Source organism: Cyclopterus lumpus, chromosome 16 (genome assembly GCF_009769545.1).
Source record: "Cyclopterus lumpus isolate fCycLum1 chromosome 16, fCycLum1.pri, whole genome shotgun sequence".
NCBI classification, from domain to species: Eukaryota; Metazoa; Chordata; class Actinopteri; order Perciformes; family Cyclopteridae; genus Cyclopterus; species Cyclopterus lumpus.
In genome coordinates, this window is record NC_046981.1 from 11,097,355 (window position 1) to 11,125,032 (window position 27,678).

The 27,678-nt window shown below is 40.0% G+C and overlaps 2 protein-coding genes across 3 annotated transcripts; both read right to left on the reverse strand.

The window, feature by feature from the left end:
- Positions 1 to 3,635: 3,635 nt before the first annotated feature.
- On the reverse strand, positions 3,636 to 5,405 carry LOC117745386. 2 transcript variants are annotated; one of them, XM_034553670.1, is made up of 2 exons: positions 5,279 to 5,405; positions 3,636 to 4,567 (listed from the first exon to the last, which is right to left on the reverse strand). In XM_034553670.1, the coding sequence occupies exon 2, from the start codon at positions 4,553 to 4,555 to the stop codon at positions 3,968 to 3,970; it is 588 nt and encodes a 195-aa protein (XP_034409561.1). In that variant the 5' UTR covers positions 4,556 to 4,567; positions 5,279 to 5,405; the 3' UTR covers positions 3,636 to 3,967. The 2 variants fall into 2 exon arrangements, with proteins under 2 accessions (XP_034409561.1, XP_034409562.1); XM_034553671.1 differs by lacking the exon at positions 5,279 to 5,405 and adding an exon at positions 5,164 to 5,260.
- Positions 5,406 to 7,650: 2,245 nt separating this feature from the next.
- ca14 (carbonic anhydrase XIV) lies at positions 7,651 to 21,772 on the reverse strand. The gene is made up of 13 exons (XM_034554343.1): positions 21,703 to 21,772; positions 21,313 to 21,336; positions 17,265 to 17,444; positions 16,870 to 17,015; positions 12,644 to 12,739; positions 12,487 to 12,553; positions 12,102 to 12,259; positions 10,521 to 10,647; positions 9,705 to 9,728; positions 9,532 to 9,616; positions 9,358 to 9,399; positions 8,076 to 8,129; positions 7,651 to 7,765 (listed from the first exon to the last, which is right to left on the reverse strand). Exons 1-13 carry the CDS (start codon positions 21,770 to 21,772, stop codon positions 7,651 to 7,653), a joined length of 1,188 nt encoding a protein of 395 aa, XP_034410234.1.
- Positions 21,773 to 27,678: the final 5,906 nt, after the last annotated feature.

Genomic DNA, 27,678 nt, shown 5'->3' on the forward strand with positions numbered 1-27,678 from the left:
GAGCCACTTCTCTGTTGGACATGCACAACAGTTGTGCCCAACAAACAGTCACAGTGACTCACACACACATGCACAGTGTGTGCGGCACTGTGGGGTGCTGGCATGCTGACCTATAAACCCATGTGGGTTTGATTAGAGCAGAAGAGACGGCAGCGTAAAACCACCGACCTGCGCCGAAGAGCCAGAGAATGAGGGAGAGCAAAGGAAGATAAAACGGAAAGCTAATCAGAAGATTTATAGACATTTGCATGTGCAGAAGTGTGTCCTTGTGTGTTTGTTATATTGTAATGTGTGTAATCACAGCTTGTCAAAATCCTGAAACAAAAAAAGGTTTTGGGGGTTAAAAGTTCCTTGTTTCACGGCAAGATAAGGCCAGCTTTGTGTGAATGCTGTAAATGCAGCTCTGTCTCCATGAATGTGTGTGTGTGTGTGTGTGTGTGTGTGCATGCTTCCTCTACCAGACAGTTCTATTATCCTTTTGGGTAAAATCAGATTTTACAAGAATCAAACGCAGGGTGCAGACATTTCTTAAAATCCTGCCCACACACATCTCGTCACTGTACACAAGATGTTTTGTGTTTAAAGCCTGAGAGTGGACCGTGAGTGTGTGTGTGTGTGTGTGCGTGTGTGAGAGTGTGTACATGAGTCAAGCGAAGTCTCTTGTGTACATGAAGCTAAACCTCCAGATGCCTGGGCAGTTGCACCCAGACGCCTGTATTACTCACACTCTATTCCTTTTGTCCTTCACCCCCCCCCCAAACACTCCTAAAATCTCTCTTCCCTCCCCCTCGAGTCTTTATGGTTCCAATTATTGCGCTCATTTGTTATGAGTTGGCCTGGACGGAGAGCGAGTGGGAGCTGAGAGAGATTAGATTAGGAAAGGCAAGAAATGGAATTGTGCTGAACTCGTTTATTAAAAAAAGTTATTTTTCATTTGGTCTCGTTCATGATCCAATCTTCCCTTCAGTTTTCTGCAGTTTGTCTTCTCTGTCGGCCACCTACAGTTTAACGGGCCGACGGGCCCCTCGGAGGTGCGATGTGACAACGGCCCTGTAAAGCAGCATTGAATGGGCTGAATGATGCTGAATTGCTTTATGCCTAACAGGAAGATGGAGCACAACAGACAGGAAGGATTTAGAAGAGGGAGGTGAAATATGTAAAGAGAAGAAGTGAAGTAGATAGAGATGTTTGTGAGGATGGAGTTGACGTGGGATTAGGGAAAGATGAGAAGAAAAACAAGCGCTGGTTCCCAGACTCTCGCTGCTTTTCACCTTATTTTATGTCCATGTGTTGTTTTTTCTAGAAAAAACGCTAAAAAAGTTCATTAAAAGTGCAGCCCTGTTACCCCTCCTTCTTGTATCCTACCGCTCTGCCTCTCCACCCTAACACCGCCTCTCACTCTGCACTCATTCTTTTATTCTCCCGTTGCCTTTCCTCTTTGACCCAAGTTAACGATTGTTGTTCGCTTTTGCTTTTTCCTCAGTCATGATTGTGTGTGTGTGTGTGAGAGAGAGAGAGAGAGAGAGATAGAGAGAGACCCTATTATGATGTCATGGACTAGGCAGGGGCCGTAGTTGACTATTTCACTGGAGGTCAACCTCTGGTCACTGTTACTGTATGTGACCACTGTGGGTCCCTAAAGTCTTCAGAATGAACTGACAAAAAGGTAACTCGTGTATGTGTTTTATTGTTTTTTTTAATCATCGTGTACAGCACCTCAGGTGCCACTGGAAAGGAATCACGAATGTTACGGAAGTTTAGATCTGTCATTAAATTTCTTCATGACCGAATGACTTCGCCAACATCTTGTTAGAATTAATTAAAGCATAAAACAATTTGAAAACTGAACTGTTATCTAAGAAACACTTCCCTGTAACAGAATCACGGGGTAGAACATTATAAGTGGGAACGAATGGACAATGATGCACTGTGGCCGAATGGAAAGTTGCATAAGTTTCACAAGATCAGGGCTGCATATTTTCCGAGGTGATTGTTTGTGAGCAAACATGCAACAACAACTATTGAACAAACAATTTGAGCTGCATCTGCATGCAAAGATAAAAATAAATACTAATAATCTTCTTCTTGAGCGAGACTAACTTTTTGCAACGGTTTTGTTTCAGTGATCACAGTGTGTGGAGTTATTAGTTGTTACTTGACACTGGGAACACAATCAGCTCTGGAAGCAACGATAGGCAGGTTGATTGCATCAGAAAAAGCATTTGACAGGTTTCAGCATTTCTCCTGATGCTCGGTGTGGAAATGTTTAAAAACAAAACCTGCAGTGACAACTTCCAGTTGTTTTCGTGGTTTAGGACATGGATGTAGAAACAAGGTAAGGTCAAAGTTACAGTTTGGATAAGGTCAAGGCTGCAAAGCAGGTAACGCAGCCAAAGGCTTCAGTTTCAGTGCAGCAGGATATGGAAAGGAGTTGGTAAATACTGCTCATGGGCTGTCACTCGTTTTAACTTTGGGACATTTAAACTGTTTGGACCTGTTGTGCAAATGTCCAGTCTGACCGTTTAGTAGTTTGCATTGTGGTCCAACAGAGGGCGCTCTTAAACATTACCCCTAACGCATGCCTTATTGACCTCAGTTGAGCTAATGAATACAAATGGCAGGGGTCACTACCAAGCATTCATTAACTGAATTGATCAAGTCCTTAATTCAACAACTGCATTTTTACATAATCTTGGAAAGGGGTCCTGAATCAAAATCTAGTTTTAAAGTCTTCGTTACTTCAGTAGATATTGTGCTTACATGGTGCATTTTAATAAATTAATCTGTACTTAACTTCTTAATAATGGAATACTCCTAGCAGGTTAATCCAGACTTGTTAGAGGTTATATTGTAAATGTCAGGTTTAAAGGGTATAAGATTAAGTAAATGTAGGCTTCTAGCATGGAAAGACATTTGAGAATCTGTATGGAAAAGAGAAAGATTGTATTTCTCATTTGGTGGATGCAAACAGATGATATCAGCCTACATCATCAGTTGGTCACATGCATCTAAAGATATTCTACATGTATAATAGAAAAGGTACTTTCGGTAACAAATGTGTGCAATACTGCCATCAACTGTGTGTCGACTGAATCAGCACGTTGAGGCTAATCGGTATTGTGTGTGAAATAGTCTGATCACTTAATATTCTACATGCCTTTGCTCAATAAGCTACTTTCAACACTGCGATATTATGTAACTACTTTAATGCATTGACAGAGAAAATGAGTACATAGCAAGGAAAGATAACTTGAATTTCTCAAATAGGAGAATTCATTTTCAATCATCTGCACAAGTTGTGAAGGTGATGTCACCTCTGGACATTTCTTCATCTTTCACTTGCATTGTACATCTGCACCACACTTTTTCAGCAACAATTATGGATTTGAGTCAAGTCTTATTTTGTGATTTTGGTTTCTAAATCATATCTTATCGGAGCATCAGTTACAGCAGGACAGAGTTATTTATCTTCTGCAGTTTTGATGAAGCACTTACTCACTGTTTGCACATGTGTATTGCTCATAGCTGAAGAGTTTCACTGGTTTCTCTTGTTTTTCTATTATAGATTGTCCAGATTATGCTTTATGTTCGGTTAAGTTGTTACAATGATCTGTATCGCATTGTATGCAAATAAATTGTAGTGCAAAATGTCTTGTTTATTAATTCATACCATATACAATTACATGTAATCCATTTTACAAAGTAACTGATGCATATTAAATGTAAAATACACATCTGTACCATTCATGCATTAATTAGTGTAACTTTAAATAAAATGAAATCCCTTAATATCGTCAGCATAACATAGTTGAATATAACACATTACATAAATGTGTTTCCCTTTCAAAACATTTGGTTGATATGTCGCGGATTTAAGATTGATATATAGATATAAAAACATTTAATGCAGCATGAGGTTTCTCTGAAACGTGTGGAGAAGTCTTATTGTCCGATCTAGTTTCTCAAATTAACGTCGGTAGCCATAAACAATAACCAGAAGAGACAATAACAACCAGAGCCACGTCATTTTGAAGCTGGGAGCCCCATCGGCAGAGCGTGCGCCCTGGCACCCTCTGGCGTTGTTATTTGGCTTTGCATCTACAGGGTTTCCCTCAAAATGGACCGGCAGGCACTTGTTGCTCAGCTCCTCGCAGGCCAGGATCAGATGTTTGGTTTCCACGCGCACGCTCCTGATCCCGCACGTGCCCGGCGCACTCCTCACCGTGACGAAGGTGAAAGGCTGCCGGCTGATGCACAGGTTGTCCTTGTGTATCGCGCCCCCCTGGTCCGTGCACACCGCCTTCACCCTGTCCAGGTCGCTTGGCTGCAGGAAGGACTGTGTGGGTCGGTCACAGCCCCCGATGGACTTGATGTACTTCTCCCATTGGTTCTGGTCCAGAGAAGCAGGAGTGCCCGAGCGGACGTGGCGTCTGATGAAAGTGTCGAAGCCGTTGTTCCATTTGGAGAGCTGGCAGGGAGCGTCGTTCTTAGCAGACCCGGGACGTCCCATGAGGAGACAGGCGGCGAGGGGGAGAAAAGCCCCGAGAGCAGCCATTACACAGCGGTCCTAGAGTGGAACAAACAATGTAACACCTTTCACATCTTTCATTACATTACATTACATTACATTACATGTCATTTAGCTGACGCGTTTATCCAAAGCGACTTACAATAAGTGCATTAAACCATGAGTCCAAACTCAGAACAACAAGAAGCTCAATCAAGTACAATTTCTTCAATAACGTTAAACTACAGAGTGCTATCCGTACGTGCCATTTAAGTGCTACTAAAGTGCTAAACTACAAAGTGCTATCGTTCCACCAATGAGGAGCCAGCACAGCAAACAGTCGTGACTTTGTTGAGTGTTTAGCTCGAAGTGACGGAGCTACGAGCCGATTGGCAGAAGCCGAGCGAAGTGAACGGGCTGGGGTGAACGGTTTGACCATGTCCTGGATGTAGACCGGACCCGATCTGTTCGCAGCACGGTATGTTTTGAAGCGGATGCGGACGGCCACCGGTAACCAGTGAAGGTCGCGGAGGAGCGGAGTAGTGTAGGTAACTGGATCTCTCTGAAGCACAGCCATGTGGACACATTTAAGTAGTGCACACACATACTTTAGACCCTGACCCTCTTTCCTCACTCAGTAATATTTTACATCATACTTGTTCCGTTGTACATGACCCGCCAGTAAGCAACGTGCGCAGAAGAGCAGTGCGCAGCTGTCTGTATCTTCAGGAGTTCAACCACGAAAGCAGGAGATAGAGGGAACTTCTCTACCTTGTTTGGGAGGCAATGGAGTCGTCTGTGGTTGACCAGGGTCCTAATAGCTCCACATGATAGATTCCTTCAGTTACGGGTCCACATTTGTACTTCCTGTTTGAGCGGGTGTGGTCTAAAGTATGTGTGTGCACTACTTAAATGTGTCCACATGCCTGTGCTTCAGAGAGATCCAGTTACAGACATAAATACTAAGCTATTTTTGGACTTCTCAGAGCATGTGTGTGTGTTTGTATTTTCCGCAGTTTTCGGAACAATACAATAATACTAATAAAATTATTGATTTTAATAATAGAAATGTGTTTATAGTATATTATCTGCTGAATTACGTCTAAATAGAGACATCAAACTTATGATATTTCCAGTTAGATCTTCATTAATCCGTCTTCTTATACCACTTCTGTATTTATATTCTCTAATTTTCGGATACTTAAATTGCATGAGATTTAATTAAAATGTAAACAAATATATAGTGATCAAAATAAAAAATGTGACTGGCACTTTAGATAGTGGTTTTATTGAGTTTAATCTAAATAAATATGGAAACACATCTCCCATTTCTAATTGTGCAAACATTAACATGATATGCAATACCATCAAATGCTAAATGTGTTCAATGTCATCATGAAGGCATTTCCAACACCAGAGAATAGTAGACCATTGTACTTCTTTTGAAAGTAAAAAAATATTTCATATTAAAATATATACAGTATATACAGCTTTGCGGTTGCCTCGTCTCAGTTTAGTCCTAAATAGAAATGATGATAATAATACAAAATATTATAAACATGCATAGAACTGAGAATTAAATATATAAATGCTTGACAAGTTATTTGTACATTTTACTGTTTCTTTTTCCTGTTGGCCTGATTTTGTTTTTTCTTTCAAAATGAAGTTAATGACATGCTCTAATTTATTATTTCTCAAATCCATAAATTTAAGATTAATTCTAATTTTGATAAACCAATCACGATTCTGGGACAAATGAAAGGCTTTAATTAATGTCCCCACAGTCTGCATAGTTTAATTAATTAGGTTATGCCTTAAGCTGCAGAAGGTTAAAATACATAAGGCACACCCACGAAAATCCACAAAGACAACATGTTGAACTACACTATGTGTTGTTGAGGTCCCAGTTTCTTCATGAGTTCAGAGCATAAGGATTGAGGATGCACCGATCCAACCTTTTCAGTCCTGATCCCGATAATGATACCTACGCTCTAGGAATCGACCGCTAGTATCAATCTGATTGAGTGTTTAATTAATAAGCTGTGTGGAAAAGACTGGGTCATTCTTTTATGTGTAAGACAACATCAAGCTTCACATAAAACATGAAACAAAATGTAACAAAGAAATATATTGATATAAATCTACTGAATTGTTATTCATTATTAAAATAATGCAACACCAACTCGGTAAAACATCTTCAAAATTAACAGGAAGTATAATACAAGTGTACATTTTTCAATGCAGCAACAAAGTTGTCAAAGCTTAAAAAGGAATTGAAAACTGCAGCATGTACGATTTGTAGTTAATACATATTGAATTGAATAGATCGGGCCCATTGTCACTGTCCGATCCAGCTATTTGAGTCATCGGCCTGATATCCGATATCAGTATATCCCAATAAGAAGACAGGAAATGTGGATGGATCTTTGTAGTTTTGTAGTTTATTGTCAATTGTGGTAATTATTTCCACAATATGTTGAAATGTGTAAGATTTCTTTGCTCTGACTGAACATTGCACACACACACGCACACACACACACACACGCACACACACAATGAAGAAATCAAAGCAGGTGAGGTTGCCAAGTTCGGTATTTTAATGAGGTGCCCATGTTGACAAGTTATATACGACAACAAAAATAAAGACAGACAAAGATAATATATGGCACCAAAAACACTTTTTGCAATTGAATGAACATGTGTACATAAATATAACTCATTCATTTACAATATAATCCTCTAAATTGAGTCCAGAGATGTGGTGTTTGAACAGCATCAGTCTATACTTAGCACTTTAAATCCCTTAACACCATTATCATAGATTTTCATTTGAAAATACTACCTGTGTGTCAATGCTCAAGTCCAGGGGCTAAATATTTCATAAGTCTATTACATGTCATACAGTGCAGTGTGCTTGTGTTTCAAGGCAGGAAGATGAAATAACATCCAAACGTGTAACAAAAAAACAGCAAAATATATCATACAAAGTATTTACATGAACTAATCATGCATCCCAGACATTGGAAGAGCAAACATACGACTCAGCAAACTGACGTAGTTACACCAACTGCTTCACTAGCAAACTGAGGGTATTGTGAGTGCCTGGACTGAAGCCGTGGACTGAAGCCCTGGAGGGGGCGCCGTCAGTTGGGCTCAGTCTGAGGAGATGGTGAGGGCTCTTCTTTCTTTTCTGCTTCAGATGTCGGGTTCAGAGCCATGTCTTGTTTTGTCTCTTTAGCTTTCTCTGGCTCCTTCATCCTGAAACATGAAAGGGAAGAGTCATTCCCACTGAGTCTGTTGTATGCTTCAAGTACGCAGTTAGTGGAGTGTGTTATGTTGTCCAGCAGAGGTCCTCCTTTGGTAAAGAATACATGGAGGGTTGTGCGTGAGTCGATGGCTTTTAGTGGAGCTCTGAATGTTGAATTCAGCAGTAATACTATAAAAAGAGGTGTTATAGGAGAGGATAAGTCACTATAAATGGGTGGTTAACGCAGGGAGAGGTGGTCAGGAATCTAACTCTTAAAGGTTAAGGTTTTGAGGTCAAAGGTTATAATTTTTTAACGTTGACCTTGACATGGGAGCAGGCCGGTTACTGGGTAGGACGTCCCAGCTAGAGGTAGAGCTGTCACAGATCAAAAGACAGAATCACATGACCAAAACAGAGAGAAAATCTTTGATTTATCATTTCAAAGAGAGTTAAAAACTCACGCTCTCGCCGTCCTCCGCTCTTAGCGGTGACAATTTTAAAGTAATCGCAAACGGCTGATTGACATAATGAAAGCCAGTGGTTCCCAAAGGGGGATGCAGGGCCCTCTGAAGGCTCCATGGATCCTCGTGAAGGGGGTGTGAGGGTTATGATCATTTCCCTGTCATCTCATTTGAAGATTGAATCTCTCACTCTCCCCAATCTTCAGTTTACACATTAATTCAGTTCTATGCAACATATTCAACATATTCAACAATGAAAATCATATGTTGGTCCTTAACATCAAGACTCTGAGGTAACACATACTGGAACATATATGAGGACTTTGGGAACCCCTGGAGAGGTTAAATCACTGACTGGTGGGACCCACCACATACTTACATTAATCAGTGGTGATTATGAGAGAAAATATTGTGGAACAGCCATGTTATTGCAGCAGAGGTCAGATAATCAGATTATCCTTTGCGCTGATCTTTGAGTTGCTTGTAACTTTTATGGTGAAACCTTACAAAGAGGATTATACATTGACTGACAATCAATCCCATTAGAGTTCAACCAACACTAAAGAAAGCTGCTGATGTTTTGAATGAAGTCTCATTAAGTGATTGTACGAGTCTGTACGGCTACACTCACTTGTTTCTTGTTGATGCTTGAAGGTTCCTTGACCCACAGTTGTATATCAATTCATTATCAATTTATATCAATGAGGATAGACTATAATAATATAACAATTGTCTGCAAAAAATGTAAATACATTTCACACAGTGTGTCTCTGTTGGACACACTATGAAATGCACTCTTTCTGTATTTCCTCAAACATATCTTTGGCATTTACTTTTACTTGTTGGCTGAAATATATTCCAATACCAATATATCTGTTATAAGCCCAAATCACAAAGTAATATCAGCCATGCCAGTGTGTTGGTTACACTCTAAGTTATATCAGTTTTTGTAAAATAAAAACAGTGTTTGAAAATTGATAGAAAAATGCTACATCATATTCCAAAGTGTTCTTCAAAAACCCTTTTGTTTGTCATGGGCATTGATCAAAGATCTGCGCTTCAGGATATCTGTCAAGCACAAAAAGTCACACTGTCAGTGCAAAGTTGCGCATCCTTGTCAGTATTGAGATCAGGTAAACCACCTGTTTACCACGACTGATTCACGCTGGAGGAGTGTAAAAAATCTGCCGAAAGAGGAGATGGAGAATGAGAAGAGGACGGGATACTTCCACACTGACAGCTCCCACCGTGTCTGCAGCTCGCCCCGTCGAACCAGAACCAGCCACCGGCAGAAACATCGCCGCGCAGCGCCTTACCGTATCGTCTTCACGATGAAGCGAACGATCACTGCCAGACCTACGCAGCCACACATCACTCCTATTACTATAGCTGTGACTTCACCTGCAGAAGAAAACACAACGTATTGATGTGATTATCAGTAGCATCAGGCGCACACACACGAAAACAGTAAAAGCACATGTATTCTTACCAGAGGAGAGCTCCTTCCATGATTCTACAACAAACAAAAAGATGAATCAAATCATTAGAAAACAGAGTTTTAGTTCATACACATGTATCTCAGCTGTGCAGCCGTTTAAAGATCCTGCTGCCTTTGAACAGTGCTGATATCACAGGTCTTCCAGTTCAGTCACTCACTACAATGAGGACTTCACACACATTCTTTCTCCTTTGTCTTTGTCTCAGTCTTCCTCTTTCACTTCTCCATGTGTCTCTTTTTCTCTCCCGATTTTTCTCAGTTAGACTCTCGTGATAACAATGGAGTCACTGTTTCGTTTCTGCAAATCCTTTTTCTCTAATCAGCTCGCAAACAAACACTGAGTCCCCCTAGCTGTTCCACCCTTTCCCCCTTTTTTCTGTCCCTCTCTCTATTCCTGCCAGCCAAAGGCTCTTTCACTCAGACAAAGTCACCGGTAATCCTTAATATTCCCACATTTCTCATGGATTGTACTAATTGCTATGGTCCACATGGCTACCCACTAGCTTGTTATTGGGGTTTGCATTACAGCGGGCTGACATTACAATCCACCAGTTCAGATGTGCCGTTAGGCTAAAGCATTGGAGGTCACAGCAGATGTGACCTTTTGCAACTTCACATTTGTGCAACCTGACAGGATAAACTCTAAGAACATGCATGTCATATATTTCCCTAATAAATCTCCCAAAAATGATTCTCGGGAAGTAATTTGTTAGGCAAATGATTCCTAACACAACATGTGCTTATATTTCAGGTCAGCAGTCAACATAATGATGAATGATGTCATCCTTCATGCTCTGTCTGTCTTACCTGCACTGAAGGAGGCGAAGGCGACCCTGTGGTTCATCGGCTGCGTCGCACGGTAGTTGTCCTGCAGCAGCATCCTGCGTGGGTCTTTGGCTTTACTGGAGTAAAGTATTGTCTCCATCCTCAGCAGCTGGAGTGGAGAGGTGGAGAGGAGAGGAATGGGAAAAAAAAGTTACAGGCCTCCTGAGGCCTGAAACTTAAAAGAGAAGGTAATTGGCTGAAGTAGCAGTAAAAACTCAACAGGCAGTCAGCAATTATTAGTAGTTCAAATATAATAAAAGCCACTTTGTAAATCACGTTATCAAGTGGTGGATATTACTTCCCATGGGGACTGTGACACTAACAGTGGATTGAGGGAGTGACTTGAATACTTTTCACCTCTGTTCAATAATGTCAATAATTACATTTTGGTCATAAATCTACTTACAAATCATGTCACACACTAAGAGTGTGTTCATTATGTGACTTCTACTTCATACTTATTTCATACAAAACAAAGAAATAAATAAAATATAAATAAAGTCTTCCACAAAAAAAGGAAGAATTGAAATTGATGGGCTCAATTGATATTTGCTGCAAACATTGCAGTCAATCCACCATTAAGATAGATTTGAGGGAAAGAAAAAGGATAATTTTAGAGTAATGGACTGTATTTCCATGTAGGTCATCAATCTCAGAGCCCATCGACTATCTGACAAATAAGCTTCTGGGATATATTTCTGGGGTTCATCTAGATAGCTGCCATTTTACAGTCCGATTAACAACTTGAGGAATTAGAGTTGAGAGATTAACGTGTATGACCGTTTGTTACACAAGTAGCCAGTTTACAAGCTAATGTTGAACCAATAAAAAGCTTAAACATGATTGATCAATATACTTGGACTACAAACAGAATACAGAACACTTCCAATTCCAAAATCTTTTCCCATTGCCTCCAGTTTGTAGAGAGGTCGTGATTGATCATTTTTTTGATCATTTTTTATTAGTTAGAGTTATTCTGTGTAGAAATTGGGAAGTGATATGATCTTTGGTGGTTTGATAATGGAGCACAGGAATGCAAGCATATCACTTTTGAGGACAATAATTAGAAATTGTAGGATGAAATAGGCCTGTCACGATAATTATGTTATCAACGTATGGTACGGTTATATATATATATATATATATATATATATATATATATATATATATATATATGCACATGAACCTGATCATTTTTGCAAACCATGATGTTGTTTACATGCGTGTTTGTCTACATAATAATGTGATTTTGAGTATTTTACTATTTTTTCCCATTCTAATATCAATGTCTGAATATTCTAAATAATTAAAAGTGCATTGCTCTTTGAAAGGGTGTACTTGCATTATTCTATTCATTATTAGTTCTGTAGCAAAAATGGTCTCTAAATGACAATAATATTGCTTTTGTGATTATTTCTCCGACAATATATATCGTCCAGCAAAAGTAGTTATTGTGACAGGCCTCGTAATGGACAAATAATTGAATGATTAAAAACCATTCAAAATCAATGTACATGAAAGGTAAACACCTAGTGGAAGCTTGTGTCTGTGTCTCAGCTTTACCTGGGCCTTTGAGATGTGAACCCTCTCGTTGAACAGGGTCCAGATCACACTCTGGGAGCATGGCGGCGTTGTCAGGGAGCCGTTGTAGCGGTAGTAGCGTCCCAGATCCTTCGGGAGCAGGGACTGGATGTCAAAGGCTGGAATGAACACCTTCTGATCTGCCAGTGGGTGGAAGGATGAGAAAATGAGTATGTGAGGTCTCATAGATACAATATACATTATATGCATCTATATCTGACAACAAAATATGTAAAGAATTTACAATGTGATTAAGTCATAAAAAGGGAAAATGGAAACCGCAAACTAGTGAGAGAAAATGCAACGTGATTGTGTGACAAACAAAACAATGTTGTTGTTTTTTTTAATCAATTTCAAGTAGACATACCAGCATGTCGGATGCGGCTCAGGTAGTTGAGGATGTTGTTAAATGCTGGGTTGGTCTCCTCCCCTGTCTGGGAAACCAAAACTCAGGCTTCAATGTTTATTGCTTTGTTCGAAATACAATTAATGCTACTGTTAATTAGCATTTGTTTTTTTATTACCTCAATGAGAATTCCTAAAACAGACAAGCCGTCACTCTGCGTCATTGCTGTGGACATGTTGGGGTAGAGCTCAGAGTTGTAGTGCACCACATGGAGCTGGAGAAAGGAGGAACACCGTTAGTTTGTCCGTTCCCACGCGGGAGAAAGAGAGGGACGTCCTGGTATATACACCTGACCGCCGAGGGTTAAAAGAAGAACTGGGAGAGGAGAGCTGCGTGCAAACTCAGTTGTCCTCCTGAGAGAATGACCGAAGAAAAGAAAGGAGGAGACTGATGTGAATGAGAAAGAGCTTAATTGTCTCATTATGTAATAAGACCACTCATGCACGACATGTTCCATTTTTTATTAATATTTGTCCTCTCTTTCATTATGTTAGTGATTTTTTTTCCTCTCCATCAACTCTTTTTAATCTGCTTAAATATTCTCATGCTGGGTGCCCCAGTAGCTCACCTGCAGAGCTGGGGCCCATGCAGTCAGACTGACTCCTTACTGAAGTGGCCTGGACTCTCATTCTCTTTCCTGTTGCTTCAGCTGCACTAGCAAATAAAAGCAAACATAATCCTTCACACCTTCAACCTGTTTAAACAGTTCATGTTTGTTTAGTTTGTTGTTGGGTTCATGGCTTATTTTCTGTTAGGTTTTAGGTTAATGGTGGTTCAGATCCAATATGACCCATCGTGGATGGGTCTGGATGTCTTCCCAAACTAATCCAGGTGAGGACCAGTTCAGTAAATATGAGCGTGAAGGCATTCCTCAAGGCATATATAATGTGAAAAGACAATAATTATTTATTCTCCAGGTTTAGTTACAACTCTGGACTATTCCAAGATAGAAAGTAATGGATCATGAACTATGGATTACATATTGAATTTAAATGTGGATTAGCTAGCCATATGGACAATATGGATGCACATCTCTCAGTAAATAACAACTATTATAGCATTTTATATTTGAGAATGTATCAAATGAAATCTGGGACCAGTTTGAATGGAGTTTTCTTTTCATGCAGGCCTTTAATGTGAAGCTATGGCAGGGACAATATTCTGGCTAAAGCATTCCCTCCGTTATGGTCAGTTTGACTCTAAATGGGACCATGATTTACTAAACAGGCTGACAGAGAGTCACAGCTCTGTGGAGCCGTGTATTCCTATAGACCTCAGTAGTAATGACTTCATGAACTTCTTCAATGAAAAGATTTTAACTATTAGAGGCAAGATTGATGCTCTCTTGCCCTTAACTACTGCCGATCTGTCATCAAGAGGAGTGGCCTTGGAAACGGCTGTATGCCCTGGTGTATATTTGGATAGCTTTTCTCCCATTAACCTAGACCAATTGTCCTCAATGGTTTCTACTTCTAAACCGTCTACCTGTCTCTTAGACCCCATCCCAACGAGGCTGCTTAAAGCCGTGTTGCCTTTAATTGGCACCTCTCTGCTGGATATTGTTAATGTGTCTTTGCTAACAGGCCATGTACCACATTCCTTCAAAGTAGCTGTAATTAAACCTCTCCTGAAGAAGACCACTCTTAATCCAGAGGTGTTGGCTAACTACAGACCAATCTCTAACCTTCCCTTCCTCTCTAAGATCCTTAAGAAAGTAGTCGCAAATCAGTTGTGCGACTTCCTACATCAGAATAGTTTATTTGAGGAGTTTCAGTCAGGATTTAGAAAACACCACAGCACAGAGACAGCACTGGTGAAAATTACAAATGACCTCCTAATTGCATCAGATAAAGGACTCATCTCTGTACTGGTATTATTAGACCTTAGTGCTGCGTTCGACACCATTGATCATGACATCCTATTACAGAGACTGGATCAGTCGATTGGCATTTCAGGTACCGCACTAAGTTGGTTTAAATCCTATTTATCAGATCAATCTCAATTTGTATTTGTAAACGATGAAGCCTCAATGACCACCAACGTTAATCACGGAGTTCCACAAGGTTCTGTGCTTGGACCAATTTTATTTACCTTATATATGCTTCCTTTGGGCAACATTATCAGGAAACACTGCATAAACTTTCATTGCTATGCAGACGATACTCAATTATATCTATCGATCAAACCAGAGGAGACCAACCAGCTCGCTAAAATTCAAGAATGTCTTAAAGACATAAAAACATGGATGACCTGCAACTTCCTGATGTTAAACTCAGACAAAACTGAAGTTATTTTACTGGGCCCTGAACACCTCAGAGATACATTATCTGGTGATGTGGTTTCTGTAGATGGCATTTCCCTGGCATCCAACACCACTGTAAATAATCTCAGCGTTATCTTTGACCGAGACTTGTCCTTTAACTCCCACGTTAAGCAAATCTCAAGGATTGCATTTTTTCATCTACGTAACATTTCAAAAATCAGGCACATCTTGTCTCAAAAAGATGCAGAAAAGCTGGTTCACGCGTTTGTTACTTCCAGATTAGATTACTGCAACTCCTTATTATCAGGCTGCTCTAATAAGTCTATTAAGTCCCTCCAGTTGATCCAGAATGCTGCAGCTCGTGTACTCACAAAAACTAAGAAAAGAGATCACATTACTCCTGTATTAGCTGCGCTGCACTGGCTCCCTGTAAAATCAAGAATCACATTTAAAATTCTTCTCCTCACCTACAAAGCCTTGATTGGTGATGCACCATCATATCTTAAGGAGCTTGTAGTACCATATTGCCCCACTAGAGAGCTGCGCTCACTAAATGCGGGGCTACTTGTGGTTCCTAGAGTCCTAAAAAGTAGAATGGGAGCAAGAGCCTTCAGTTATCAAGCTCCTCTTTTATGGAACCAGCTTCCACTTTCAGTCCGGGAGGCAGACACAGTCACCTCATTCAAGAATAGACTTAAGACTTTCCTGTTTGATAGTGCTTATAGTTAGGGCTGAATCAGGTTTGCCCCGGTCGAGCCCCTTGATATGCTGCTATAGGCTTATAGGCTGCTGGGGGATGTTTTAGGATACACTGAGCACCTATCTCATCTTCTCTCTCTCCTTATGGATGAATTTACATCTCTCCATTGCACCTTATTAACACTGCTTCCTCCCCGGAGTCGTTGTGACTTCACGTCTCATAGGGTCCATTGGACCTGGAGGTGTCTGATGCCTGGTGAGCCGGCCTCCCGCGGTGGCCCTGCTGATGCCCCGCCCCCTCCTCTCTACCTCCTTCTGTTTCATGGATTGGAGTTCCATTCATACATTGTCATATTCATGTAATGTGTTTATGTAACTCTGTAATGCTGTTCATTCTGTACACATTACATCTATTGCTTCTGTCCATCCGGGGAGAGGGATCCTCCTCTGTTGCTCTCCTGAAGGTTTCTTCCCTTTTTTCCCTGTGAAAGGTTATTTTTGGGGAGTTTTTCCTGATCCAATGTGAGGTCAAAGGACAGGGATGTCGTATGTGTACAGATTGTAAAGCCCTCTGAGGCAAATTTGTAATTTGTGATATTGGGCTATACAAAATAAACTGAATTGAATTGAATTAAATGAACATCATGTTGTATTGAAGATGATGTGAAACTAGCAAATACCAAACTAGCAACTTGAGACCATAAACTTGTGTTTACTGGGACCATAAATCACGTGAGTAGTTGGATAATTGTTTCATAAATAAATTCTATACAGTTATACTTATTTTTGCAAACAGCAGAGTCCCCCTGACTGATACTCTTTTAAATCTGCAGTAATCCATGTTAATCTGCTGTTTAATATCTGTATAATTATAAAGGCTCAGTTACATCACTATTCTCTTAATTTAGAAAGTTAATCGTGTAAATACACAATTGGCATCCTGGTTCATGCTAATTCTTTTAACTGTCACCTTATTAGCTTAGTAGAATTGACACTTTTTCATCTTCTTGTCTGTCACAATGAACATAAATGTGTTTGTTTTTAGGATTTTTAACTTTGAATCTGAGTCAAATCAGACTTTTTTCTGCCTTTGACATCAGTTTGTGTTTCTTTCATTTAAATAATATCAGAATAGTCAGAATCAGAATCAGAATCTATTTTTACAATCAACACTTGAAATGATGACGGCGCTTGCAAATGACACGGCAATACAAAATGTCAACCACACTGTTTAATTTTTACCTCTGTACTTCGTTATGCTCACGGTTCATAGTTTTGTTTAAAATCATAGAAATGACTTGAACTCGACTGCCCCCTTGCTCTGGTCATAACTGGATTGTTACAGAGTATATATATTTACAGTGAGCCGTGTTTAATCGTACCTCTGCATCTGCGCTCTGTCCGTTGATGGTGTGTTCACTTCCCCCGTGACTCGGGCCGCCACTGCCCCAGTGGAGGTGCATTTGCACAGCTGTAAAGAGCCAGGGCATCCCCCCTACTCCCATCCAGTCAGGTAGCTCAATGACCGCTGATGGAGAGAGGAGCAAAACAAGAGCTGACAGAGGGAAAGACAGCTGAACAAGAAAATACTAAGAAGGCATTTTTTCTTAAAATTCAGTACAAAAATAATCTTAACATTTTAAGCATCTCCTGAATTTGAAAGTAAAAGGTTTGCTGCCAAGTTACAATTGAGGATGGCGCAATACAAACAGATCGAGCCTGAGGCTGCTTGGATACCGAGGAGTGGGTCGTGTTCGGAGCTGGCTGCCATAGTTACCTGTGTGTCCATTGTTGTACATGGTGAAGGGCTTGTTGCCGTGCTGGCTGTAGCCCAGTGGGGTCAGGGGGATCAAACTGGGGTCATATTTTGTCAAGGTGGTAACCACATCAACAGGGGACTGAGAAGTGCCACCACACTCAGGGAAATACTGCGACCACTCGGACTGACCCACCAAGCCTTTGACGAGAGAAAAGACGGAAAACAATGATGTCACCAAATCACATAGCCGACTGGCTTCCAGTCCCACAGTGAAAAGTCTCCTTTGATCGCTCTCTAATTATATAAGGCAATTAATCAGGTTCTCTTTAGGTTCATAGCCTCCATCCATCCATCCATTTTCAATACCGCTTATCCTCATTAGGGTCGCGGGGGCGCTGGAGCCTATCCCAGCTGACATAGGGCGAAGGCAGGGGACACCCTGGACAGGCCGCCAGTCCATCGAGGGCACATGTAGGGACATACAACCATTCACTCTCACATTCACACCTATGGGCAATTTAGAGATCAATTAACCTGCAGCATGTCTTTGGACTGTGGGAGGAAGCCGGAGAGCCCGGAGAGAACCCACGCTGCCACGGGGAGAACATGCAAACTCCACACAGAAGGACCGCTCCGACCGGGAATTGAACCCGCGGCCCTCTTGCTGTGAGGCGACAGTGGTAGCCACTGCACCGTGCAGTGGCTAGCACCACCGTGAGGTTCATAGCCTAATGGTGGTAAATTGGATTAAACATAATAAGAAATGATAATAAGAAATGATAATAAGAAATTAAACAAAAAAAAGATTTTTTTGTTATTGGATCTCTGACTATTTGGGTTAAAAAGGATCAACAATGCTCTCTTTGCTATTGATGGCTTACAATCCTTTCACTGAAGCTTCTTTGAAAGCTGCACTGCAAATCTAAATTTGGAGATTGTTCATTAAATTCCACAATCCAGCATGAACCTCGGTTACAATTGTTCTGCCAACATGGAGCCAGTCTTTTCTTCACTGATGCGTTGTGCCAGTCAACACTGGCATCACGTGATGGGTGTGTGTATCCATTACCACACATACCATTGTCTCAATAATCATTTCTGACCACAGCTGAAATCTTTTGTTGAACTATGATGAATGCTGCTCTGGATCAGAGTACCAAGACTAAAATTTAAATCAATTCAAATGCAGGTGACGTGTACCTCCCATGAAACTAAGACTCTCACACCCACATGAACGGCGACAACAATAGCAGGTGATCGAGGCACCTCATTAAATAACCACGGCAACTGATAACCACAACATAATCAATACAGACTTGGGCCTTAATCTTACCTTTTGCAAACTTGGTCCTTCAGTATTATCCAGATGCTCTGACATCTTTAGAATTACAGAAATAAATGAGCCTCTTAAGCTCCTTAAAGTATTGTGAATAATCGAATAACTGTAATGCTATTTAGCTGTATGAGCTTCTGCAAAATGTGCACAAGTCACAAACTTAATAGATTTTAAAAAATACAAAATGGATTTAATCTTGCGTTAAGTAATATTAAATGTGTTTAGCCTGGCATTGAGATCAGAAAATACAAATGAAAAAAATACAAATGAAAAATAAATAAGAAAATAAATAAGATTTTTCTTGAATTAAGTGAAAACATATGGAATTATTGTATCCCATAGCCAGATATTAAAGATTTACAACTGACTATTGACTTGTTAGAATTTATAGCTTGTAATGTCATGATTGATGAACACAGGAACACATTTTAAACAACTGATTCCTGAGTGACAAATCCAACTTCAAATTTGTACTTAATAAAACACCTGATAAATAATACAATTAAAATAAAATGTTTTTACTTCCTCTCAGAAAGATAACGACCTACATATTATTTTCATTTGAAAATATGTCAAAAGACACCGGTTATTGTGATAATCTACTGCTAATGTCTAATATCAGATAATGCACTCATGTGTATACTATATTTATGTCTTAAAATATGCTCTATTTCAAAAAAATTAGAAGAATTTAATTATAGAAAGAACAGATAAATATAGAGAAAGTAATTGAGGGAGAGGAGAGTGATTCAGTCTCTGGTTCACTGAGTAAAAAAGGAATCTTATCTCCCCAATTGCATAATAAAAGAAAGTTGGAGAAAAGCGTCTAAAAGAGAGTGACATGTGAATCAAATAATCTGAATTTCATTTGCAGAGAGAGGAATGCTTTAGAAATCAGACCAGAAATGTGTCAGTAGTTGCAAAAAATATAAATAATTCATATATTTTCAACTGCAGATTTTGCAAATGTTAAAGTTGTTAATAAAAAGAAAGTATGTTTATGTAAGGAATTAAGAAAAAAGTAAAGCCCAATCAACCCCACAATGCATATGAGCACTGTACCATGTTTGTAATACAATCATCCCTCTCTCCCTCTCTCCCTCTCTCCCCCTCTCTCTCTCTCTCTCTCTCTCTCTCTCTCACACACACAATGCGGAGGGGACTTTACATTAGTGATGTAAACCGATTCTCTCGCTTTCCCAGTGCCTGCAACCTCCTTGCACCTCTAATCTGTTTTCTGCCCCCCTACCTTCACTGCTCTCCACAGTAAAGCCCCTCACCATGACCCAACATCAAAAGTGAGTCCCGTGGCCCCGCCACTGCTCACCATGGAGATCCCCATGGTAACCGGAGGGTGAACATTCTGACCCTCTGCGCTTGTTCTACCTCTCCGAGCACGCCATCCCTGTCCAGAATACAGGCAGCATCAAAACCACACACATATCTATTTAATCACTCAGATCACGGTGAGAAAAGGATGAAATGTGAGGCCGACTCTCTCTTGATTACTTTATGTAACTTCTCGCAGGGAATAAAACGTGTAAAACTGCTCTTTCGTGTGACAAAATGTTGTGCATAACAAAAAGGACTTTCCACTTCAGGTCCACTTCAGCTCCATCGCAGCGGCCACATCATGCAATGCTGCATCACACAACATGCCTCTCACACACACACACACACACACACACACAGACACACACACACACACAATCTCATTCATATGGAATGTGAATGGATCTCAGTGACTGTAATTTGAAGAAAGAAGACAAATAAAACCCATTTGAACCCAAGACGCATGCCACTAAATACTGGCTACTAGTGATAGTAGTTTTGTTAGTGATGATTCCACCACAAATGTCTGCACAATACACTTGCCTCTATGTATTAAAGCCTAAATGGCCTATGTATAGATGTATAGATTCCAGTTTGCTCCAGTCACAGCCTCTGTGTATTCTGTACTGTACACCGGTGTTGCTCTCCTGAATACATGCAGATTGGTGGTCTGTGTGCCCCATTCATTCCCACAATGTCATTGTCCACGGCATAGGCAGCCAGTGTGCGTCCACAACACAATCAACACATAAGGTATTGTGCGCTGCAACAATACAGGGCACGATTTGGTATGCTTTTGCTTCATCCCGTCCCATCTCCCTCTCTCTGTACAGCACCCTCATCCTCGTGCACCTGCCTCCCTCCGCCTGTCTCTCTCTCTCTCTCTCTGCCTTTTTCTTGCTTTCTTCCTCTCTCTCCCCCTCCACCCCTTCATCATCTCTGTGTGACTGCTGTGCTCATGCCAGCTTGTTGAACTGTTACTAATACAGACAGAGAGAGAAGTAGAAGGAAACAGAGGGAGAAGGGTTGGGAGAGATGAGGGTAAAATCCTCCACAACGTACAGAAGCTTTCATTAATATTTCAGAGATACAGGTTTAACATGTGAAAAGTCTACATACGAGTAGTTTAATTCCGATAGTTGCAATTATTTTTAGTCAACTTTAAGATGTATTTGTTATTAGCAGACAAGATTACTCTAAATACGTACTTGACTTCTGGATTTTGCTCTATAAAGCTTTTCATAATAAAGCCCCAGATCACACATTATATCTGACATATGTCAAATATATCCAGATTATCATCCACCCTCTTTGTATGTTGTTTTTTAATCAGGCTCTGCTACACTTTGAATTCCCTATGCATGAGATTATATGTGTTACAAATAAACTTCAACTCACCAGCGTAGGTCCAGGTAACTTCCTCTGAAAAATCAAACAAATAGAAAACTTCTAAAACTCTCATTTTCCGCCTCTTCCTTTAGTTCACAGTGGTTCTAGATTTAATTTTCATTCAAAACTGACAATGTCAAATGCATGACATCTGTGAGAGTAAATATCATATATTTCCTATACCTCTATCATATGTTGTGTTTTCCTCACTTCTAATCAGTTATCATTAATATCATTAAAGTGCAATTTTAAACAAGTGCTCAAATACTCCTGAACTCCAATTGTTATTTCTGGATTTTTACTACAGCTAACACTGAAACACCCACACAGTCTAGGAGAGCAATATCACGGCAAAACAATCTCACATGATGCTGATTATTTTGTGGATAAAGACCTTACCAGCAGCAGGGGCAGTTGTCCACTGGAAAAACTGAACCATTAGAAGGATAAAAAGACCCAAACAGTCCATGTTAGCCTTCCTTGCCCATACACAGCAATGAATAAAAGTGTGCATAGAGATGAGGAGCGAGTGAGGGGGAGAGAGAAAGAAAGAGGGAGAGGGATAGAGAAAGGGAGGGAGAGAGAAAGGGAAGAGGGGGCGACTGGGTCCAGCGATCCCACCTGCCACGGCTCTGTTTAACAGCCCGACTGTGGATGTTACATACTGGCTCCACTCTGGCATGCATGGCACCAGAACAGGTCTGAGCAAGAGAGAGATGGAGAGAATGTATGAAGACAAGAGAGAGAAAGAGAGTGGGCAGAGATGGAGAGAAATAAGGGACGCAAAGAGGGACCAGTGGGTGAGAACTAATTGAGTGTTACATATAGCTGCTGGATAAAGGAGGTTGAGGCGACACAGATGGGGACACAATGAGAAGATACGGAGCCGCATGACACCAAGAAGTGCACCGAGCACATCACGGGGAAATGTGTGAATCTGAGAAGAGGTGTGTCAAAAGAGTGAGAGGACGTTGTTTCAGTTGGACAGTATATTTCATCTGACCTACATTTTTCCTCAATGTATCTTTTTTTCCATGAAGACTGGATACAAGAAGAAGAACTGAGAGAGATGAGCGGATGAGGATGTTTCACATTGTGGTTCCCAAGTATCGCTGAATACAAAGCAAATAAACATATGTGAGCAATGGGTTAAAGAGGGATCTTCCTCATACACTCACTCGTGAAGGACATATTTTATATACTATATCTTGTGTTTTAATTTTCATAATGTTTTGTACAGTGCTATAATTTAATTGTATAGATTATTGTTCCTGCATACATATGAAAATGAAGTTGAATACCTTTTAGAGGTCTAAAGAAGTACAACTATATAGTATTTCTCAAAAAATAAGTAGGTAGATTTGTTTATTATTTTCTACCCCAGTGATCATTTCATGACATCACAATGGGATGGGAACCACTGGGCTAGCAAAATGCCATTTTAAGCCAATTACTTTATAACTAAGTAGTATATGCGTAGTGTAGGTATACGTAGTACTTGTTGCTTTTGTCATAGAATTTGTTACAGTTATTGTAAATTAACAAGCTTGGTGGAAGGTTGGTTTATTGATTTCAACTCAGATAGAGATTTGTTTTCATCAAGATAGCAGCTGCATGTAGAGTGCTCTCACATATAATTATATAATAAAAAAAATGTAATGTGAGAATGAAACACACAACAAGTGTGTAGTGTATATACACTGTTTAGATTGTTGGTTTTGATTTTGGTTTGACGTGTTTTTTCACATTTTGTAAATAATAAAATGAACAATGAATGAACTCTATTCAGCGGCTTCGGGGTCCTGGTGTCATGCTGCCTCACGGCTCACTGGCACATTGTTAATGATATTAGTAACATCTGTGCCGATGACGACTCAAAATGACGACTCAAAATGACGACTCAAAATGTCTAATGTAAAATAATTCTTAAATTCTCTGCACTGCCAAATGAAGTTTAACTGTCTCTGTTAGGATTGCATACACTTACAACATTCTGTAATTTTTATGCAGTCAGAACAAATAGTGGCAGTGAGTTCAGTTTCAAAATACTATGTTTTGGATTTTCAGTATTTCTCTATTAGAAAGATAACATACACTGAACATAATACAGGATGACTTGTTTAGGTTTGAACAGGAGAGGGAGCCCTCTACACGTGACATGTTTTAGGCTGATTCCTTATACAGACAATCCACCCTAAAACTGAATTTACATTGTTTCATTCCTTCTAACGTTGTAAAACCATGTTAAAACCCTGGGATTGCTCCAAAGACACCACATAATGGAACAACGGTGGTATTTTTTATAGGAAATGGTGGCTCACAGATACATTACACAATATATAAATCTGTGATCTGAGTCCATCAGTATTTCATTGTAACTTCTACATACTGCCCCCCGATTACATTACCAATTTATGTTCTGATGCAGTGATAAGATTTTTTAAATTGTAATAAATAAATAGGATTTTTTTTATTTTTCTCTATACTTTTTTCTGCACCAAAATACCAGGGCAAATCCCATAGGAAAACCTACTAAAACTGATTCTGATTCGAATTGTGTTTTTAAGGTGGATTCTCCCTTTAATATCTCAAAGGAAATCCAGCCATAGTCTTTTGATCTAGATTACATCACATTCAGGAGTCATGAATAGATTAAAAACATTACAACGTTACATCACTTACTGCATTGAGCATGGTAACTCTAGAAGATGGATGGATGGACTATGACTTATTTTATTGTCTTTATTTTATTGTCTTTACTTTATTGTCTAAATTCTAATTAGTGGCCTATATGCTGAATTAAATAGGCCTATTAAATAGCGATGAACACTATTAGTCGTTGTTGAACTCTTGTATTCTTTTATTCTCATGGTGGCTAACACTTCTCACATGATCTCAAATCTTTGGCACTATAAATACATTTTTATTTATTCTCCATCTCCTCACACTGTGTACCGAGCCGCCCAAACGTGAAGCACTTCAGCCAAATTATGCAACAGCAGTCACCTTTGCCAGCCTCCCATTGGTCACTCAGCGTTCCATCGAAGGGCGTGGTTAGAGAATGTTCACATACACCATTGGCTGCATCTTCACAGTGGGGGGTGTCATCTGATTTCATTCACAAATCTAGCTGCGGAGCATCTCTCGAAATGTGAAGATCCCTCTGTTTATAACACATGTCCCGGTTCCGCCACTGTGAGCGGGCGGAAAAGACTGCAGCCTTGGCAGAAGAAGGAATGAGACTGGTTTAGAATAGACGTTGATGCGTGGAGTGATTTATGCTCAAATTATGGCCTATTACAAACATGACATTACATATGATAACATAATTAGTCTGATGCTTTCAATTTGAAAAACAATCATTTCATATAGGCTACTAAATAGGAACTGCAGGCTACTATCCAGACACCGAGGGTTATACAACCATACAAACAGTGGACATTGAGAATATTATTCATCTTGTTTCATTATACGCCGGTATTAATAACATTGATGTATTTTAGAGGCTGAAGAATTAGAAGACAGAGACAAATGCAGTGCAGAGAGATCACAGCAATGTGTCACCGTTTCCCTGTTGAAACATGATATGCTGCTCGGCCTCTGCAACCAGTTTACTATTTAGTCTCTCAATAGGCCTCTCTCTTTCTTCCAGGGGCGGATCAGATTTCTGTTGTGGTGTCTTGCTCTGGCCACACCTGCTTGTGCGTTTTGGACTTACAGGAACTCCTGCATGCTTCCACTGCATGAATGCTTGCATTCTTTCACAATAAGTAAGACTTCAAGACGAACGTCTCCTGGGTTAAATTATAGATCATTCATCTATGCACCTGAATCCAATCCCCTTCGTTCTGTCTTGTGCTGACATAAACCATAGGATAATGTACACGCTTTACATGTCCCGTAAGGACACAGCCTCAGCAGTGAACAAATCATTTAGACTGTAACTTAATCTGCAACATATTTATTCCATATGATACATTTCAGTCTTGAGTAAGCCACCTGAAGCAGGCTGTTTTTTTTCTTCCATTTTGATGACCAGTTTGACACATTGCTCTTTGACCCACATCATTGACAGAAGCACCATCCATGGGCTTATAGGCTTCACGTGTTCACCCTTATTGAATTTTCAAGCATGTCAATACAAGGGGCTGATAATGAGACACACAACACAGAAACCAAGTGGGGGATGGGACGAAAGGGCGATGGAAGGATGGAAATGATGGGGGTGGGTTTCAACACATGAACTCAGAGTAGGTCCATTGGGTTCACGTGCTGCAGAGGAATGCTGTGGGGGTTGGACAGCTTTTTCTATCGACCTGGTCCCAGTAACATATAGAACAAACAGAAACCTCTCCCTTGGTTTACTATTACTAAAGGTTAACCTTTATTGTGTTTTGACAAACAGAGGGGCTTGTGTGCTCACCTGGTGTTGAGGTAAGTGACGGTACATAGTTATAAGGCTCAAAGACCGTCAATGTCAATCAAACAAGGACACAGCTTGTGTGTGTGTGTGTGCGTGTGTGTGCGTGTGTGTATGTTGAGGGGGAGGGTTCAGTGGGTTAATGTGTATGTTGTAAGTATGGTGGGGGATGGGAAGCCACTTCATCCCTGACTCTAACATGCAAAGCGCTTATAGAGGCATCCACCACTCCTCGTGCTTTAACCTGCTATTTGCCATCTAAAAATGCCAGTAAAAGCCAACATAATAACTGACCTGCAATTAAGGTTTTATGAGGAGCGAACATACCAATATGAGTATGGGACAGAATGTGTGTGTGTGTTTGGTCTGTTAATGTATGTTGGTGGTATACTGCACTGCATGTTTCAAGGGAGGTTCACTGAGTTCACTGTGGTAACCTTAAGTGGAAGGATAAGCTGATACGTGGCCATAAGTCATAGACCTGTAAACAGACTTGCTGCATGATGGTCATATCTCTGTCACTATACATTTTCCTGTTAAATAGAATACACAATTACATTTATAACGGAATAAAATATCCGTTTTTTTTTTCTTCTCACCTTTTACCCCTTTTTTGTCACTTTTCCAGTTGTGCAACCTGTACAATTACATCGCTTTGAGAAACATTTAGTGATGTTTGTGTCAAAGCCTGGAAGTCAGTTTAACATGCGACAACTGAAGAAAATACAGCAAATTCACATCTGTTAATGCAACTAATTATAAAAATGTGACAATAACAGATTTTGAGTCTCCGTTATATTAGCCAATATATCCCAAATGGGTTAAAGAATTATGTTATCATAATCAGTCGACCTATTCCAAGTAAGGTATCGGCTTATTGATGACTGACATATTATACCTTTATGTGTGATTACAGTGTAATCACACATAAAGGTATAATATGTTATAATAAATGTGTAATCATTACACATTTATTATATTGTTTTGATCTTGTTCCTCTACTTATGTCTCTTGTTTGTTCATTTCCACTGTCCACTATAATGTTGTAATCCTAAAGGTAATAAAGGATTAATTTATTTAATTTAATCTTATTTTACCTCTTGAAGAGAGTTATTTGTATGGCTGAATAAAGGAGGAGGGAGCCATTGAGGGGTGTATGAGCATTACTATATGAAAGTTGAATTGTGTCATTGAATCAAATGGGGGTTATGGATGTTGCAGATTGAGTCTATACACTGCAGTTGACGTATAGGATAACTATAATCCCTTATGGTGTCAAAGGCATGTCTGTGTGGTGAGGCCGGACTCGCCCACTCCTCCATTGACACAAAGACAATTAATATATATATATATATATATATATATATATATATATATATATATATATATATATATATATATATATATATATATATACATATATATATATATATATATATATATATATATATACATATATATATATATATATATACATATATATATATATATGTGTGTGTGTGTTTCAGTCATAACAGATGAGATGTGAACGACTCCTCTGATTACAGGTGGGGGAAAAGGTAATCTCTGCTTCTTTGGTGTCGATGTGCATTTATTATCGTGCATATCGCCTGAGGTTTCTTATTTTCTGGCACGCTCGGTCTTTTAATGTGTTGGTCGTGAGTTGGCGTGATAAATAGTGTGCACATTCTTGATGCAATATTGATGCATCGAACATATTGATGCATCTCTCGGGCCAACGCCGGGAGTGTGTGCTCGTGTTTACACCCGCTCGCTGTAGTGGAGCAGTCCCTGCCCCCGACACCATGCGCACGGGCGACACATGAGTGGGCAGGACCGTGAGTGCCCGGGCCGCTGTCCAATCAGCGGCTAGTAGAGCGATCACTGGTTGGAAGGGCCGGCCAATAGCGTGCGGCACCGCCGGGCCGGCAGCCAATAGAATGCGCGCAAAACGT